General features: G+C 42.8%; 1 protein-coding gene across 1 annotated transcript in view; it reads left to right on the forward strand.

Annotated features, from left to right (window-relative positions):
- The first annotated feature begins 14,709 nt into the window (after nt 1–14,709).
- SMIM36 (small integral membrane protein 36) overlaps nt 14,710–20,252 on the forward strand; it is a 37,125-nt gene continuing 31,582 nt past the window's right edge. The window contains exon 1 of the mRNA XM_073681221.1: nt 14,710–15,115. Coding sequence (XP_073537322.1) covers nt 14,787–15,050 — 264 coding nt within the window. The 5' untranslated portion in view covers nt 14,710–14,786 and the 3' untranslated portion in view covers nt 15,051–15,115. The remainder of the gene's footprint in view (nt 15,116–20,252) is intronic.

Genomic DNA, 20,252 nt, shown 5'->3' on the forward strand with positions numbered 1-20,252 from the left:
TAGTAAAGTATTTAAAAAAACCACAACACCCAGAATAAAGTCCTTTAATTGAAATAAAGACACAATTCTTTATTGTTCTAAATTAAACCATACTTACCATCACACCCATTCCAGCTGAAGCCAACGATCTCCTGCAATAAAAGAAAAATAATAAACCAACCTCATCCTTACCTTTCCATGGTTCCCACGACAGCTTCAGCTCTGCTACATCGAGATGACTGGCTGGACCGCAGCAGAACGCTGCCATCCAGTCTGTCATCCCGCAGACACTGAGAAGCGCAGGCATGCTTGCGCTCCTCACTGTCTCGCTGTGACGGCATCCAGATGAGCCGAGGTCATGTCCAATGAACTCGGCTCACCTCATGCACGTCACTGACAGCGTGGGAAAATTCTCACGCTGAAGTGCTGAGTGCAGGAGAATTCTCCCACGCTGTCAGTGATGTGCATGAGGTGAGCTCATGTCCAATGAACTCAGCTCACCTCCTGCACGTCACTGACAGCGTGGGAAAATTCTCCTGCAATCAGCGCTTCAGCGTGAGAATTTTCCCACGCTGTCAGTGACGTGCATGAGGTGAGCCGAGTTCATTGGACATGAACTCAGCTCATTTGGATGTCGTCACAGAGAGACGCTGAGCAGCGCAAGCAAGCCTGCGCTTCTCAGTGTCTGCGGGATGACAGGCTGGATGGCAGCGTTCTGCTGCGGTCCAGCCTGTCATCTCGATGTAGCAGAGCTGAAGCTGTCGTGGGAACCATGGAAAGGTAAGGATGAGGTTGCTTTATTATTTTTCTTTTATTGCAGGAGATCGTTGGCTTCAGCTGGAATGGGCGTGATGGTAAGTATGGTTTAATTTAGAACAATAAAGGATTGTGTCTTTATTTCAATTAAAGGACTTTATTCTGGGTGTTTGTGTTTTTTTTAACTTTGACTATGGGGTTAGTAATGGGGGTGTCTTATAGACGCCTCTCCATTACTAACCTGGGCTTGATGTCAGCTGGCATTATAAGCTGACATCAACCCCAACCCTATTACCCCCTGCCACCGCACCAGGGCAGCGTGGAAGAGCGAGGCTAAGTGCCAGAATTGGCGCATCCTATGAATGCGCCATTTCTGGGGCGGCTGACGGCTGGTGTTTCTAGCCTGGGAGGGGGCCAATATTCATGGCTCCCTTCCTGGGCTATTAATATCAGCCCCCAGCTGTCTGTCTAGCCTTTGCTAGCTATTAAATTAGGGGGGACCCCACGTCATTTTTTTTGGGGGGTCCCCCATTTTAATAGCTAGTAAAGGCTATGTATTCAGCTGGGGGCTGATATTAGTAGCCTGGGAAGCTCCGTGGGTATTACCCCCTTCCCAGGCTTCAAACATCTGCCCCAGCCGTCTGCTTAACCTCCGCTAGAGCCTAAAATTAAGGGGAACCCCACGCCAATTTTTTTAATAATAAATCCTTTATTTTAATACTAAATGACAAGTACAGTAACCAACACTATCACTGTACTTCATATATATGTGACTGACATGTTTCTATCTATCTAATCTATGTGTGATGCTCTATCTTTCTGTTCTAAATTGTCGGGTACCTCTGCTGAATTGCCGGCCGGCTTTTTTAAAGAGACAGTGCATGAAAACACTATTATTTTTTTAAATAAATCCTTTACACTAAATGACAAGTATAGTAAGCAACACTATCACTGTACTTATTATATATGTGACTGACATGTTTCTATCTATCTAATCTATGTGTGAAGCTCTATTCTTTCTGTTCTAAATTGTCGGGTACAGATGCTGAATTGCCGGCCGGCTTTTTTAAAGAGACGGTGCATGAAAACACTAATATTTTTTTTAATAAATCCTTTACACTAAATGACAAGTGCAGTAACCAACACTGTCACTGTGCTTCTTATATGTGTGACTGACATGTTTCTATCTATCTAATCTATGTGTGATGCTCTATTCCTTCTTGTCTAAATTGTCGGGTACCGGTGTATGCCGCTGCTGAATTTGCCGGCCGGCTTTTTTAAAGAGAGTGTCTTCTGAGCAGTTTGTCAGCTTTTGGACACCTTTGCAGGTGTTTTCTATGTGTTTCTATGTGTTTTTGTTTGCCTGCCATTGGTTTTAACGGTGTTCGACGGTGTTCTAAGGTGTTCGACGAACAGTTCGACGAACAGTTCCTCGAACATCCCGGTGTTCGACGAACCGAACCGAACCCGAACACTACGGGGGTGGCTCAACACTACTCAGCAGCTTCCAAAATGCATGACATCATCATATGGACAGTCCAGAATTGTATAAAGGCAGTGCAATCTTAGTGTATGTAAACTTTTGATTTTGCAGTAAGTAATAAAAATGTCTTAAAACATTCTCTCTCTATCATTATTCTGGCATTTGTCAAATATAAAAAATTATGGTAATCCTAATTGACCTAAAACGTGAAAGGTTTATTCTGATTTCATGTCAGATATTGAGAAAAGCATGCATATGTGTCTTTTTATGTAGTGTATGTAAACTTCTGATTTCTACTGTATAATGTGCATTTCTAGATGCACAATATAGAAATATATGTTGGGCCTGCTATACATGACTAGAGATGAGCGTTGTTCTACTCGAACTGTTCGCCAATCTCAAATTCGAGCTGTTTTGGGCGGTGTTCGAGCCGGTCGGCGAACACGAACAATTTGAGAAAAATTCGGCTGTTCGAGGTTATGTTCGATAACTGTTCGTGCACCAAAATCATAACTGGATTTTTTCTCAGTAATGATGAAAATTAATGTTAATACGCAGTTTGAGTGTACAGCGGGGCGGGGGGAGGGGCAGGGGATGGATCTCTGCAGGAACAATGAAGATCTCCATTTTTTTTTCTCTTTCCCGCATTTGCAGTGGGGAGGTGCAATCTGTCAGCCTATCAGCAGCGCACACACGGAGCGAAGTGCTTTTTTTCACACAAGCAAGGGCATGTGTGATTGGCAGTGTATGTCACATGTCCTTGCCCTATAAGACCAAGCCATTTTCCCCGTCGCCACCATTTTCTCACTGCTGCAGCTGCGTGTTAGACGGCACCGCTGTTGCTGTGTGCGCTATACCTTGTTAATTTCAAGCCAATTTTCGCACAAATATACAGATAGCTTGGGAGTAGGGAATAGTTGTGATTGCAGTCCTTTTAAGGACTAGGTTACAGCATTTCCTACGACTTTTATCAGGCAGGTCTGTGCTCTTAAATAGATAGATTGTGGGAGTAAAGACTAATTGTAATTGGAGTCCTTTTCAGGACTAGGTTACATCAGTTCCTATCAGTTTTTGCCAGGCAGGTCTGTGCCAGTGCTGTGCAAGTTTTTTTCACAGCATTTGGCTGAATCTAGCAAAGCTAATCCTTTTTGGCCTATTGCAGAGTGTGTTAGTCAGTGGAGTAGCCTATCTGTGTTGCAAGATATACCACCTGTGTATAGAATACCAATTTTTTTACTGCACCTAGTGAAGTAAAATCTTTTGGGCATAGCATCATTCTATTAGTCCATCTATACTGACCTCCATCAGGTTGCAAACTGAATATAATTTTTTTCTGCATCTAGCTCTGAAAAAATATTTGGGCTTCTAGCAGTGTGTGGGACTTGGTCTATTAGTCCATCTATACTGACCTCCATCAGGTTGCAAATTAAAAATAATTTTTTTCTTCATTTAGCTCTGAAAAAATATTTGGGCTTCTAGCAGTGTGTGGGACTTGTTCTATTAGTCCTTCTATACTGACCTCCAGCAGGTTGCAAATTGAATATAATTTTTTTCTGCATCTAGCTCTGAAAAAATATTTGGGCTTCTAGCGGTGTGTGGTACTTGGTCTATTAGTCCATCTATACTGACCTCCATCAGGTTGCAAATTAAAAATAATTTTTTTCTTCATTTATCTCTGAAAAAATATTTGGGCTTCTAGCAGCGTGTGGGACTTGTTCTATTAGTCCATCTATACTGACCTCCATCAGGTTGCAAATTAAAAATAATTTTTTTCTGCATCTAGCTCTGAAAAAATATTTGGGCTTCTAGCAGTGTGTGGGACTTGGTCTATTAGTCCATCTATTCTGACCTCCATCAGGTTGCAAATTAAAAATAATTTTTTTCTTCATTTATCTCTGAAAAAATATTTGGGCTTCTAGCAGCATGTGGGACTTGTTCTATTAGTCCATCTATACTGACCTCCATCAGGTTGCAAATTAAAAATAATTTTTTTCTGCATCTAGCTCTGAAAAAATATTTGGGCTTCTAGCAGTGTGTGGGACTTGTTCTATTAGTCCATCTATACTGACCTCCATCAGGTTGCAAATTAAAAATAATTTTTTTCTGCATCTAGCCCTGAAAAAATATTTGGGCTTCTAGCAGTGTGTGGGACTTGGTCTATTAGTCCATCTATACTGACCTCCATCAGGTTGCAAATTAAAAATAATTTTTTTCTTCATTTAGCTCTGAAAAAATATTTGGGCTTCTAGCAGTGTGTGGGACTTGTTCTATTAGTCCTTCTATACTGACCTCCAGCAGGTAGCAAATTGAATATAATTTTTTTCTGCATCTAGCTCTGAAAAAATATTTGGGCTTCTAGCGGTGTGTGGGACTTGGTCTATTAGTCCATCTATACTGACCTCCATCAGGTTGCAAATTAAAAATAATTTTTTTCTGCATCTAGCTCTGAAAAAATATTTGGGCTTCTAGCGGTGTGTGGGACTTGGTCTATTAGTCCATCTATACTGACCTCCATCAGGTTGCAAATTAAAAATAATTTTTTTCTGCATCTAGCTCTGAAAAAATATTTGGGCTTCTAGCAGTGTGTGGGACTTGGTCTATTAGTCCATCTATACTGACCTCCATCAGGTTGCAAATTGAATAAAAAAAATTTCTGCATCTAGCTCTGAAAAAATATTTGGGCTTCTAGCGGTGTGTGGGACTTGGTCTATTAGTCCATCTATACTGACCTCCATCAGGTTGCAAATTAAAAATAATTTTTTTCTGCATCTAACCCAGCCAATAGATTTGGCCTAATACCACAGTTTGGCCACTCAGCTCTGCTCGGTTACCATCCATTGTTTTTTTGTGCAAACAACTCCAGAGTTGTGAATTAGTTAACCACCAAAATGAGTGGAAAAAGGCCTGCTGCTGGTGGAAAGGGGAATAGGCGTGTTGGGAAGGGGAAAAAAGGTTGTGTCCGTGGGGTAGGTGCAGAAGAAAGACCATCTTCCAGCCAAACTAAAATGTCTACTTCTTTTAGCGGACAATGTGATAAGATCCCTTTCTTACGGCCACGCCAATCGCTACAAATTCCAGATGAGGCACAAAAACAGCAGGTGCTTCAACGGATATCAAGTGCTCCTTTAAGTGGGCTCTCCTCCACATCAACTTCAACATCACAAATACTCCAGTCCTCAAAGGTGTCACCCAAATCGCACTTGCTTCCTCACAGCTCCCAAATCTCCAGCTGCCCGTCTGAGTATGAGGTAGAACAGATGGTTGAGTCTGCAGAGCTGTTTACTCATACTATAGCCTGGGAATCAGAGGTCGACTCCAGCGCTTCTGTGAATCCAGACGAGGAAATGATCTGCACTGATGCCCAGAATCTTTATGAGTCGGATCCAGGACCAGACGCAGAAGGTTCTGACCATAATGTAGACCCTCATTCCCAAACTGTAACTCCTGTTGGTGGAGACAATGAGGAAGACGATGATAAGACTCAAATACCTGATTGGAGCGACAACTTTAGTTTTTTGTCAGGGCAGGAACAGGTTGGCTCTGAGGACGACGGGTGTGATAACGCACAGGGTGATGATGATGAGGTCGGAGATCCCACTTACTGTCAACCCACAGTCAGCCAAGAGATGAGGTCAGCAGAGGAGGTGGAGGAAGATGCTAGTGACGACGAGGTCAGGTTGCGCCTTCCTGGACAGAGACGTAGTACTGGAAGCACGTCAACAACTGCATCCTCAAACACAACTCTGCCTCTCACCACAAGTCGTGGTGGCTCTTCAGGTCGCATGGGTGCTAAGCCTTGCATAGCCTGGGCATTTTTTCAGATCGATAAAGATGACCCAACTCGTGTTATCTGTAACATTTGTCAGCAAAAGCTAAGTAGAGGCCAAAAAATACATAGTTTGAGTACTTCATGCATGAACCGGCACATGGACATGAAGCATAAGTTGCAGTGGGAAGCTCAGTGTGCTACAATGCGGTCTAGCCGGCCGGGCCAACCACCGTCTGCCATATCTTGTGCATCCGCGGCCTCTTCATCCTCTGTGACTGGGGGGACAGCAGTCACACCTGTTTTGGGGCGCAGACCTGCCACCTCTTTACCCGCAACAGCCAGCGTGATTGGCAGGTCATCATTTTCTTTGGAGGTGGTAACACCAGCTGGTCTTGAGCGCTGTCCGACATCGATAGCACCACCTTTGGATCAAGGCAACCTAACATGTCCGCCTGCATCTTCCTCACAGACCGGCAGTTTGCCGGGGACACCCTTATCAACCCCGTCTAAGCACAATAGCCAGCCCTCGGTCCCTCAGATGTGGACAAGTAAAAGACCATTTCCTCCTAGCCATGAGAAAGCTAAGAGGTTGAATTTCACCATCTGCAAGCTCTTGGCTACAGAAATGCTGCCTTTCCGCCTGGTGGACACAGAGGATTTTCGAGACCTTATGTCCGTCGCAGTGCCCCAGTACCAGATGCCCAGTCGGCACTACTTCTCAAAGAAAGGTGTGCCTGCGCTCCACCAGCATGTCGCACACAACATCACCGCTTCTTTGAGAAACTCTGTGTGTGACAGGGTGCATTTCACCACAGACACTTGGACGAGTAGGCATGGACAGGGGCGTTACATGTCGCTGACTGGGCACTGGGTAACTATGGTGACAGCAGGACAAGGGGCTGCTGTCCAAGTCTTGCCGTCCCCACGAGTTGTGCGTCAATCCTCTTTATGTCATTTTTCCTCCACTGCTTCTGCCTCCTCAACCTCCTCTCGGTCTTCCACCTGCACCCAAAGCCTGTCTGGTCATGCCACAAGCTTTCTAACTGCGCAGAAGGGATCCTGCACACCTCCTTACTATGCTGGCAGTAGGGCTCAACGTCATCAGGCGGTTTTTACATTGAAATGTCTGGGAAATGTGAGTCACACAGCTGAGGAGTTGTGGTCAGCTCTGGAGAACCAATTTCATGAATGGTTGTCTCCACTGGACCTGAAACCAGGGAAGGCCGTGTGCGACAATGCTGCAAACCTGGGTGCGGCCCTTCGCCGGGGCAATGTCACACACGTGCCTTGTATGGCTCACGTGTTGAACCTGGTTGTCCAGCAATTTTTAGCCCACTATCCCAGACTAGATGGCCTTCTGCAGAGGGCACGGTCGCTGTGTGCTCACTTCCGCCGTTCGCATCCCGCAGCTCAGCGACTTACATCTCTACAGAAGTCGTTGGGCCTGCCACTTCACCGGCTAAAATGCGATGTGCCTACCCGGTGGAATTCAACTCTGCACATGTTGCAGCGACTGTGGCAGCACCGACAAGCCCTGGTGCAATACGTTCTGACGTATAGCCTGGGCCAACGAGATTCAGAGGTGGGGCAAATCACGCTGGAGGAGTGGTCTCAGATCAGGGACCTATGCACCCTTCTGCACAGTTTTGAAATGGCGACGAAGATGTTTAGTGCTGACGATGCCATTATCAGCATGACTATTCCGGTGATTTACATGCTGGAGCACATGTTAAACAGAATTCGGAGTCAGGTGGTGGCACAAGAGGAGGTGGAGGAAGTAGAGGAGGAGGAGTTGTATGCGGAAGGGCTAACATCTGCAAGGTCCAGACGGTCGGCAGCACCAGGGCGGCAGGCATGTGAGGGTGGGGGAGATGATTTTACCAGGGCGCATGGTAGCAGCCAAACTAGTGAGGAAGGTGCAGGAGCCCAGGAAGAAGTGGAGGACGAACTGATGGAAGACTCATCAGATGAGGGAGACCTTGATCACATTTCTGTTGTGCGAGGTTGGGGGGAGAGGACAGAGGAAGGAAGCATGATTGTTACCTCGCCACCAACACAACAGGGACTTGGTGCTCCTGGATGCGCAACACACATGAGTGCCTTCTTGCTGCACTACCTGCAACATGACCCTCGAATTGTGAGAATTAGAAATAATCCTGACTACTGGGTTGCCACACTGTTAGATCCCCGGTACAAAAGTAAATTTGCAGAAATTATTCCTGCCATAGAAAGGGATGCACGCATGCAGGAGTATCAGCAGAGACTGTTGCAGAATCTTACATGTGCTTTTCCACAAAATACCAGTGGTGCACGTAGTGAATCTCACAGTTCCAACTTGCCAACCGTGGGACCGTCAAGTGTTCAGCACTCAAACCGTAACAGAACCACAGTATCTGCTGGTAACATCAATTTTGCGGAATCATTTCACCACTTTTTTAGCCCATCCTTTGCAAGGCCACAGGAGACAAGAAGTCTGACACATAGTCAACGCCTAGAGACGATGGTACAGGAGTATCTCCAAGTAAACATTGAAGCCACGACTGTGTCACTGGACCCTTGCTCTTTTTGGGCTTCCAATCTGGATAAATGGCCGGAGCTAGCCACTTACGCCTTGGAGATCTTGTCATGCCCCGCAGCCAGCGTTCTGTCTGAACGTGTGTTCAGCGCTGCTGGTGGTGTGCTGACAGATAAGCGCACGCGGCTCTCCACTGATAATGTAGACAGACTCACGTTCATAAAGATGAACAAATCATGGATCCGAAACGACTTTTCTACCCCTGTGTCATCCTGGGGAGAGTAAAAGCTTGATGATTGGTTAAAATCACCCTACCAACCGTTTTAAGCTTTCAAATTACTAATCATGTTTATCTGTATCTTGACTGGAAAATAATTTGGGCTTTGTAGCAGTGTGCAGCACTGATCCTATTAGGCCATCTATAATAAGCTTCACCAGATTTAAAATTAAAAATAATTTTTAGCTGCATCTAGCCCGGAAAATAATTTTGGGGCTCCGAGATGCGCAGGACACATAAGTGCCTTCTTGCTGCACTACCTGCAGCATGACCCTCATATTGTCAGAATTCGAAGTAATCATGACTACTGGGTTGCCACACTCTTAGATCCCCCAAACTTTTCGATCAACCTTTTCATTTTAATAAAGACCAAAAAAATGGTCATTTTTGAAATTATAAGCATTAGCAGGTTGTTAGAAACTGAAATCAAACAGTTTTCAACTCAAAACTTTATTCTAGGTGATGTTACATTTTCACATAGGACCCCTTGTTCGAAAGGAGCTTCTGAACTCTCTCGTCCATTGAATTTGTCAGGTTTTGGATGGTTTCTGCTTCAATTGTTTTGCATGAGGACAGAATACCCTCCCAGAGCTGTTGCTTAGATGTGAACTGCCTCCCGCCATCATAGACACTCCTTTTAATGATGCTCCAAAGGTTCTGAATGGGGTAGAGGTCAGGGGAGCATGGGGGTCACACCATAAGTTTGTCCCCTTTTATGCCCATATCAGCCAGAGATGCAGATGTTTTATGTGCAGCATGAGATGGTGCATTATCATGCAGAAAAATGATCTTGCTGTGAAATACACGGTTCTTCTTCTTGAACCATGGCAGGAAGTGCTGTTTGAGAAAATCCACATACATTATGGAGTTCATCTTTAGCGCCTTCAGGGATCCTAAAGGGGCCGACAATCTCTCTCCCCATGATTCCAGCCCAAAACATTACTCCACCTCCTCCTTGTTGGCGCTGTAGCCGTGTTTGCGTGGGGTGTCCATCAACCAGCCATCCTCCACTCCATTCATCTGGACCATCGAGCGCTGCACGGCACTCATCCGTGAACAAAACAGTTTTGAAATCAGTCTTCATGTAATGTTTGGCCCACTGGAGCCGTTTCTGCTTGTGTGAAGTGGATAGAGGAGGTCGACAGGATGGCGTATGCACAGCTGCAAACCTCTGAAGGACCCTGCATCTTGTTGTTCGGGGGACGTTGGAGGCACAAGCAGCTTCAAAAACTTGTCTGCTGCTATGACAAGGCTTTTTTGCCGCTGCTCTTTCAACCTGACGTAATTGCCTGTAGGAAAGAGTCCTCAATTTGCCCTTATCAGCACGCACACGTGTGTACTGTGAATCAGCTACATACTTCTTGATTGCCAAGACACTTCATCCTGATCATCGCACAATGTTGATTGTAGTCATGCCTTGACCTAAACACTCCACAATTTGTTGCTTCTCAGCAGCCGACACATCCTTTTTCTTTCCCATTTTGGCAGAAAATGTAGGCTGCTTAATAATGTGAGAGAGCCTTCTTAAGTAGTCTTGCCTTTCATTGGACACACCTGCCAAACTAATTAGCACAGGTGTCTGCAATTGCTTACAGTGATATAAAGAGCCCTGACACACATCACCATCAATGAGTTTAACTGACAAACAAACAAATTCTTCCCTTATCACTCCTAAACACTTTTTGCATAATAATTTGGAACGCGGTGTACATGTGCTTTTCCACAAAACACCAGTGGTTCACGTAGTGAATCTTACAGTTCTAACTTGCCAACCGTGGTCTGTATGGAATTGTTCAATAAAGGGCCCAAAATTAAGATAACATAGATGGGAGAGGTCTCTATGAATAGGAATTCCTAAGTATTTGATACCCTGTGAGGGCCAGGCAAAGGGAAAGTTGGACTGGATGGAATCCTATATGGATTTAGGGAGGGAGACATCGAGGGCCTCAGACTTCGCTGCATTGATTTTAAAATTTTACCATGTAACAAAGTGATCTATTTCAGCCATAACAGCAGGGATGGATATATGTGATTGAGTGATATATACTAGGACATCATCAGCAAATAGAGAGCACTTGTACTCGGTGCCTCCCACCTCAATCCACCTAATATTGGGGTTATGGCGAATTGATGAGAGCAGGTGCTCCGTCACTAGGATGTATAAGAGAGGGGACAGAGGACATCCCTGCCTTGTCCCATTGGTGATTGTGAAAGGTGATGAAAATGTTCTGACGCACCCCCTGGGCCTTGGGACACCCGGAGCCGGACCCTTTTTGGTGGATGCTGGTGGTTGTAGTCTTCGTGGCGGCGATCCGGTTCCGTGGCTCAGGGCGGTCAAACCAGTGGCGGAACTATTTATGTGGTTTTGATGTTTAAATGTCCGACTACGCCACCCGTGGATTGCGGTCAGAGTGAACCGCCGCTACAGGGCAGACCGCTAAGGCTGGTGTTGTGGGTGCAGCAGAGCGTAGCATAACTCCCCACGGGAGGAGTATAGCCTCAGGACAGTGTATGTGGAGGATGGGGGTGATGGTGCAGGGCAGCAGCAGTAACGACACGGAGTCAGTGATGTAGTTCAGGGCCTTTACTCACAGTTCTTATTATCCAGACGACGTCTGCAGGTAACGGCTGCCCACGTCGTACTGTGCTCACCAGGTGAGGGGCTCAGACAACTCCCAGATAACTTTGGAGCGCTTCACAGGACCCCCTTTGTGTGTCCTTTGTCTGGCCTTTCTTACCAACACTTCTGTCCGGCTGCCTCGGGCCTCCTCTTGGTAAACTTGGCGCCAGTTTCCCTGACCCTATGTGGTGCCTTCCTAGCGGGTGGAGCAAGGGGCTGCGCCACATAAAATGTCAGAGCCTCCGGTTTCTAGCTGAGGGTCGTTTCCTGCCTCCACTAGTTCGGGGATCGGTCTCCCCCTTTGGCCTGACCCCTCCACGCAGGTGGATTCGGGCGTGCGGTGGCGACTCGCCCGTCCGCACCCCTGGGATCCCTTCATTCCTCGTTCCTGGAGCCTTCTCCGCTCCTCTTCCTTCCTTCTCCCTCTTGCAGGCCTGGGCCTCTGTTACTAGGCCCGCCTCCGGAGCAGAGCTCATGCAGAGCCCCTGCTCCCTGCCACTTCTGCTCAGACTTCTCTGCACTGAACTAAGATGGTGCCCACCTTTTATACTCCCTTCTCAATGCACCCAGGAACTGCTTCCTCCCTGCTCCTGCACTGCAGGGTTCCCCTTCCTCAGTGTTCCCTCCCCCCACTCCAGCCAGGGACAGGGACTGTCGTGCCCATCTCAGGGGCATATTGGTCGCCCTGCCCCACGGCAATGTGGTGTAATGCATGCAGGTGTCGGGTCCTGATCCACACTCCATCCTTATCTGAGAGTGAGATATCACACCTCTGGGTGAGGTGCAATACGTCTGTAGCAACCGAGCCCTCGGTGCTACAGTTCCATTTATCTTCAGCCTAGGTGACGTATTGTGATACAGGGCCGTGATTTTGGCTATAAAAGGGTCCCCTAGACCCCTACCCCAAGCTTTTTAAGAGAATCATATATGGCGTGCCAGGAGACTCTATGGAATGCTTTCTCAGCATCCAACGAGAGTATCTACTTACAAATTTTTAACTGCATCTAGCCCAGGAAATACTTTGTGCCTAGTAGCAGTGTCTGCTAGTCAGCGGATTATCCCGGCTGTTAAGCAAGCTACACCACCTGTAGTTTGGACACTTAATTTTTTCAAAGGAAATGCTTCGGGACCACGGGATACTTAGTGAAGAGCATCAGGAGGCACCCCAAGGCATAGGGGCTGGGACTGGCACTAGGATGCCTTGCGGTGGACAGCCGAGCTCGATCCTTATAAAAGCTTTTTAACTGCAGCAGCTTTAGTGGACGCTACTGGAGCTGGAATTACGCGGCTGCTGGCATGAGACTTGCCCTCCAATAGATCCTTGTAAATGGATTTAAAGTGTATTCATTCAAATTAGAGGGACAATTTAAATTAAAAAGCTTAGAGCTGCCTCCACCACAGGGGGGCTCTCTCGACCCACCAGCGGACAGGCGCCAGTATTGGGAGAGGGGGGCTGGCCGTCAGGGTTCACCGCGGCTCTGGCACAAACCCGGCGACACGGAGGTGGCACGGGCAGGAGCGGACTGGCCGTCTCGGCTTCTCACTTTTTGGATTTTAGAAGGGCATGACATGCCTATATCTGTGTCTCCCCCTCCTTTTACTCCTCCACCTCTTTTCTTTTCGCATGACTATATGTACTTGTCACTTTTCCATGTGTTAGTTGTGTCTTCTGAGCAGTTTGTCAGCTTTTGGACACCTTTGAAGGTGTTTTCTATGTGTTTCTATGTGTTTTTGTTTGCCTGCCATTGGTTTTAACGGTGTTCGAAGGTGTTCGACGAACAGTTCGACGAACAGTTCGGCGAACACACGGGTGTTCGACGAACCGAACCGAACTCGAACACTACGGGGGTGGCTCAACACTATACATGACATCTACAGGAGCTTTTATGACATCCCATTATAAATCCATTAATGTAAAGCTTGTTCCCCATTGCAGCTACAGTATATCAGCTTTTAGTTTTCTACTAGATTTTGGGATGTCTATGGAAATTTTTTCCCATTCATCCAGAAGAGCATTTGTGAGATCAGAAGCTAATGCTGAAAGAGAGGGGATGCCTTGCAATCTTGGTTCCACTTCATTCCAAAGGTGTTCATGGGATTGAAGTCAAGTTCTTCCACACCAAACTCACCCAACCTTGCCTTTATGGACTTTACTTTGTGCACTAAAGTACAGTCATGTTGGAAAAGAAAAAGTGCCTTACCAAAACTGTTCCAACAAAATTGGAAGCATACAATTGTCCAAAATGTCTTGGTGCGCTGAAGTATTAGGAATTATGTTCATTCTAATTATGATACTTAAGACAAACTCTTGGAAACAACCCCATGTAATCCCTCCTCCACCAAACTTTACATTTTTCACAATGCAGTCAGGCAGGTAACATTCTCATAGTGTTTGCCAAACCCAGACTCCTCCATGTAATGCCAGATAGGAAAGTGTGATTCATCACCCCACAGCACAGGTTTCCACTGCTTCAGAGTCCAGTGGCAGTATACTTTATACTACTCCATCCAACTCTTGGCATTGTACTTGGTGATGTAAGGCTTGCATGCACCTACCCAACCATGGAAATCCAGAACTGTGGCATTGGGACTGAATTTAATTCTTGAATTCAATGATTAGGAGGTGTTTCTCAATACGTTTTGTCAATTTAGTATATTTTAAACCTGGCTACAAGGCTCCAGCATGAGCCACCACACTGTTGTCATGTGGTACTCACATTTGTTCATCCCCTTCCAGAACTCAACTCAGAGACCTTCAAAAGTGATCACACTAGGTATATAATATATGCGTTCAAAGGTATTTTAATTCGGCCACATGGCTCCTGCATGGACCACCATAGGATAGCTACCTGGCCTTAAAAAAAAAGCAAAATATTTCCATTCTATGTGTTTGCAATTATCAGATAGTTATTCTATTAGAATGTCATTAAGTGGTCCAAATCATATTGACTACACTACTCTACCTATTAACCAATAGGCTGAATATTTTAAAGGATTACATTTTGTAGCAAATGCCTCTATCAATAAAGAGACATTCAAGTATGTAAATGTCCCCCTGGCACAACCCATAAAGGTCAGTTTATTATCAATATAAAATGATCAGAAAATTAATAGCAGCACCAATCTTCATATTTAATCAACTTAATATGATCATGCTTTCACTTCAATCAGGCAAAATGCATCTTCTATGTGGTCTTCAAAGGGAGAGGATTAAGTTATTAAATTGAGCCGCTTTAATCATGCAGCCTAGAAATGAGTGGAGGGGATTAAATGTATTTTTACCACACAATCCCGTGCATCTATTAGAATCCATTCACCTCTCCCTGCTCCGACAGAACTGAAGGAATCCATAGCCCAGAAGCATAGCAAAAGAATATGTAAGATGTAATGGAGTTTTATTTGGAAATTGACCCAGTGACTCTAAACTTAATAATTTTGGTAGCCAGTTATGTCATTCTCCTGCTGGTTTTTCTGGTCTCCTGTGTGTTGTATGACTGCCGGGGAAAGGATCCTAGTAAGGAGTATGCTCCGGAGACAGTGCCAGAGAACAGGTCGCCTATTCGCTTGGTGGTAATGCAGCAAAGTGCTACTTGGGGAAAGGCCTACGAGCACAGACCTGATTTACTTGGGAAGAAAATAACAGTTGTCTAAAGAGATTTTCTGATCACATTTGTGTGAAGGAGGCTAAATGAATCTGAAAAATGCGGAAGGAACAAGTAAGTGCTTAGGTAATTAGAAACCCATTAGGTGTTTCAATTGTAATTTATTCCTAAGCTCTGGGTGATTCACGTCTTCCATGGTTATGAAAGAGAAGAGGGGTAAACCAGCTATGGTTCAGAATAGACATTATATGGACTTTTGGGTCAATTTATGCAATCAAATTATACATTTAAAATTTTGGAATGTACTTTAATATAAAGAACACAGATTGTTTTTAAGATATTTTTTATTAAAATTAAAATGAAGGTTCACTTTAATACAACTTCGAACATGAGGCTGCAATCTCAATCATCTCAATGGGAGAGCTATCTCTAAGCTGAATACCGGAGAGGAACATAGAGAGAACTGGGCAAAATGCCGAGCTGCGTAGTCTAGATGCTGGTGGGATTCCCATATTATAGATCCAAATTAATGACACTTTATGATATGGTTCAATATGAATCTGACGTCTCCAAAAGTGTACCTTTATGTGACTAATTATAATTATTAAAATTCAGAGGTTGATCTGCTCACCCATTTTAGCAGAGTTTTTTTTTCAGGTGGGAAAACATTCAGCGGTCCATGGTGTTAAGCAGGGCTGGCTCGTCCAGGACCAAACTTGGGCAAAAATCATTAATAAAACGTCTTTATTCATATGAACACTCATTGAATGCAGTCAATTAAAATCTAGTCACCCATCATGAATTTTACTTTTTTGTATTCCACTCGTCTTTGTATGAATAAAGAGGTTTTTTAAATTGTTTGGAGTGCTGGTGTACCCCACCTTGGGACTGGTTCTAATTATAATTGCCACTCCATTAATCCTAATGTTTAAAAATTGTGATTGTTTTCCACTGGTCAATACTCATAATGTTCATGATCATTTCCTGCAGCTATATTCTTTAGCAAGTCGACAATTTTCAATGTCCATTTTTAGATTTTATTAGTTGCTCATTTTTAAACATAACTCTTTGGTATTATCTAAATCTACTTGTCTGCCATCATTGATTCTGGAATTTTGGCTGGGTATACATAGGCTAGGTACCTCACAGTCTCCCGATAATCCTAGTTCTTCCCAAACATACGTCTTGACACCTATGCAGAATGTTGGCTTCTGCTCTTCACGAGCCTGAAGACAAATACACAGATAAAATCCAGGAAATTATTGTAACAAATACCTAGAACTGGATCATTCCATAATAATTACTGATAACTTTTCTGCTTCCCATGGTATTTAAGAGAATTTCTGTCAATTCGGTTCCTTATGAATAAGTGTAGGATATCCACATATGAAACTAAGAGATTTATATCAACTGGCCCACAATAATTGGATTCCATACCTGGTCAGCTTGGTGGAATCTTCAGGCTCCACATGCTTTTTTATCAATGATTTCTGCTTATTAAATCAATCTTCCTTGTATGGCCGCTTTTAGATAGCAGATGTATTTTAACGTCCACAAAAATAACTAGACCTCTGGTGGCTCTAAGAATCTAAATGTCCATAAAACCCTATGAGTATAACAGGAAGTTAAATTCTGCAATTGGTTAATAATTAGGTTTGATTGGATATAAGACTTAATATAACATGTTTTTAGAATAGATCATAGTACCTCTCTACTGTAGTATAATAGTGCAGGCGTGTTTTCTGTTGAGGCTGTAATGATAGTTTAAAAATTTGCGTCTATACTTATTATATATGTTATATATTCATATACTGTACCAGTATACTCTAAAGCATTGTAAAAATAATGGGCTCCTAGTGTCGGTCTAGGTCACAATGCAGGTAGTCAGTCTATGAAAGTCATATTTTATAGATGTCTTCTTGTCTTTGAACATAGTTTTTTTCTAAGATAAGAAAATCCCTTTAAGCTCTCCAGTAGTGAAAAAAAGATAGACTTTTAAATTCTATTGTTATGTTTGGACAATAGTTAAAAGGAAAGACTAGTAAAAAAGTTTGCCCTAAAACATAAATTACATATGATGTTATGCACAAAGTCAGCTATTGTGATAATACATTTATTAGACTGTGCTACTTTTTCCATCAAAATACCAAAAAAGCAAAATATGAATAGAACCTAACTCTGATTTTACTGATCTTTATCAGGGTTGTCATCATCAGTTTTTGGCTTTAGTTTTTTACAGGATGCATCGCAAAGTGTTTTAATTTTTCATATGTTGATGAAAAACACAAATTCAAAACTAATACCTTTAGATACATATTCAAACTGATGTCCGTTAATTAAAATGGAAAAATGCCTCAAAAATTCAAATGCAAGTCAAGCTGTAGATAAATTGAAAATTGGTAAAAGTGCTACACGCTGTGCTGTTCCCCAAAATCTACCTCTTTAGGCTTGATTCACATATATCTGTTGTGACCAGCCGGCAGCTTTATGTCTGAGTCGGAAACAACGGATGATAAAGTAGTGGACTTTATGTACTAGTCTGGCATCCATACCTGCATCCAAAAGAGTAAAAGGGACCATTTTTTTGATCAGTCTAGTACACAGGATGCTTAGGAACAGAACTCATAGAAAATTATAGGATCAATTCTGGCATCATATTCACTATAATGGTGGAGGAAAAAAAATAATGGATGGCCAGATGTAAGGGTCAAGGCTTTAGAAATATGTCATTGAGCCATCATTTCATGCAGAGGGAACCATAAACAAAGGACCAAAGAAGTTAATGGACCATGGATCTGTACACATATGGTTCATTAACACTGTGCATAGAACATGGATATCTGAGAACGAGAAGAGATTGATACATTACATCTTCAAACAATACACAATATAATTAGAAAAATGTTAACTTCTCTGTTATAGATTAATCAAGAACATTTTAGAATATACAGTATATTCAGTCTATGGAGCAGTAAATGACTAAAGAGAGAATCATAGGGATTTTTAACATTTTTACTTGAACACTGAGCAATTTTGCTCTACAGTTCCTTTTGTAGGTCAGAAACTGATCATACATGTGCAACCTCTTTAGCAAAACTGGGGATTAAGTTCTCCAGCTCTCAACACAATTAAAGTTTAACCCTTTCCCGACATGGCCATTTTCTGTTTCTGCATTTTAATTTTTTCCTACCAGTCTTCCATTAGCCATAACATGTTTTCTTCATCAACATAGCCATATAAAGGCTTGTTTTTTTGCAGGACAAGTTGTAGTTTTAACTGACACCATTCATTTTATCATGTGCTGTATTGAAAAGTGAGAAAACAAATCCAAGTGTGGCGAAACTGCAAAAAAAAAAGCGCAATTCCACAATTATTTTTTTTATTTATTTTTATTTATTTACAGCGTTCATTATAAAGTAAAAAATACCCAGCAATATAATTCTCCTGGTCAGGGTAATTATAAAGATACCAAAAATGCTCAGGTTTATTATTTAGGTGATGAAGAAACTTTGGAAATGTGTAAAAAAATAAATAAAAAGGTTTGCTTGTGTTGCCATTTTTGAAAACCTGTAACATTTCCAATTTCGACAAGGCTGTGTGAGGGCTTGTTATTTGTTCCTTATTTGGGGGTAGATAAGATGTTGTGATCGCCTCTTATTGCATTTTTTTTGCAGTGTAGTGGTGGCCAAAAAAATGTTTCGATTTTTTTTATTATTACGCCATTTACTGATCGGGTTAATTCATTTTATATTTTGATAGATCGGACTTTTACGGATGTAGTGTGCATTTTTTATTTTATTTTTTTTTATTTTTAATGTTTAATGGGGAAAAAGGTGGGTAATTTGAACTTTTATTTTATTTTTTCATATTTTTCAAACCTTTTTTTTTCACTTTGCACAGTATAGGGGACTTGAACATGCGCCCATCCGATCTCTTGTGTTATAAACAGCAATACAACAGTATATCTATATATAGTAAAAATCACGGTCTCGTATGAACACCAGCCAAAAGCTGGCATTCACAGGAGCACCATCATGACAGGCAGACCCCTGGCTGTCATGGCAACCCATCAACACCCCATGATCATGTCATGGGGTCACCGATGGGAGCATAGGATGACGTGCTCCTCTGAATGTGCGCTGTAAATGCCTCTGTCAGAGATTGACAGCGGCATTTAACAGGTTAACAGCTGCAAGCAGAACTCTGCTCCATGTGCAGATGTTAGACACAGATGATGACTGAATATCACAGCCATCATCTGCCGAAAAGTTGTGGACTCAGTTCCTGCAGAGTCATGGAGCTGGCATATGATGTAACTGTATATCATATGTTGGTAAGGGGTTAAAGTCTGATGGTGGGGGTCCAACCCCTGAGACACTTATGGTACATCCATTAGATATTCCATAAATGTCTCTCTCTTCTAAGACATTTAAACCTCTATGGTTTGAAATGCACAAAGCATATCTATTTTGATATTAAGTTTTCCATAAATCAGTAGTTCATGTTAATTTCTAAAGCAATGTTATGTTCCATATCCTAGGGGATAGTTACAGTCTTATATCTTTCCAGAAGTGTGTTGTTTGTTTTTCTCTGCAAGTAGAACGTCTGTAAATGTTTAGAAATCTCTTGAGGATGGTTTACACATGAGTGGAATGTATTAAGGCTTTTGATCCAGTTTTCTAGCATCAAAAAGTTGCGAATTTTGTTGTGAACTGCAACATTTTAAACTCTTTTCACATTTAAAAAGTAGGTGTGATAGTGAACCTGTTTAGTTTGGCAAATTAGGTCCAAGACAAATCTACAAATAGCAACTTTTTAGGACGTTGCAATTTCAAATCCAGTAAAGGCTGGAGTAAGAAGTTAAAAAAACAGTTCTACACAAAAATGTTATACCTAAAAATGCATTCATTTTATCAAAAATTGAGAGAGACAAGAGATAAACATGTTAGGAGTTTTCATCAGTTGAGTTGCAGTTGCATAAAAATTCACCAATTCCTAATATAAAAGACAGAATAGTCCGGTCAAGTAATGTCTTTCCTCGAAACCTGAAAACCGGCTCCTAGACATTCTACTAAGTCCCTTACTTTTAGAGATCAGTAGGGATCCTAGCACTCGGACAGCCAACAAGCAAAATTTTTAAAATATCTACTTTAAATTGCATAAAAGACCATAAAAATTAGCACTAAAAAGTCCCATATCTCTACAACTGTATGGTGGATTAAAAAATACAAAACAGAATAGTCAATAAGAC

This window comes from Phyllobates terribilis, unplaced genomic scaffold (genome assembly GCF_046119375.1).
Source record: "Phyllobates terribilis strain yellow unplaced genomic scaffold, ASM4611937v1 Scaffold_5__5_contigs__length_657084704, whole genome shotgun sequence".
In the NCBI taxonomy this organism is placed as follows: domain Eukaryota; kingdom Metazoa; phylum Chordata; class Amphibia; order Anura; family Dendrobatidae; genus Phyllobates; species Phyllobates terribilis.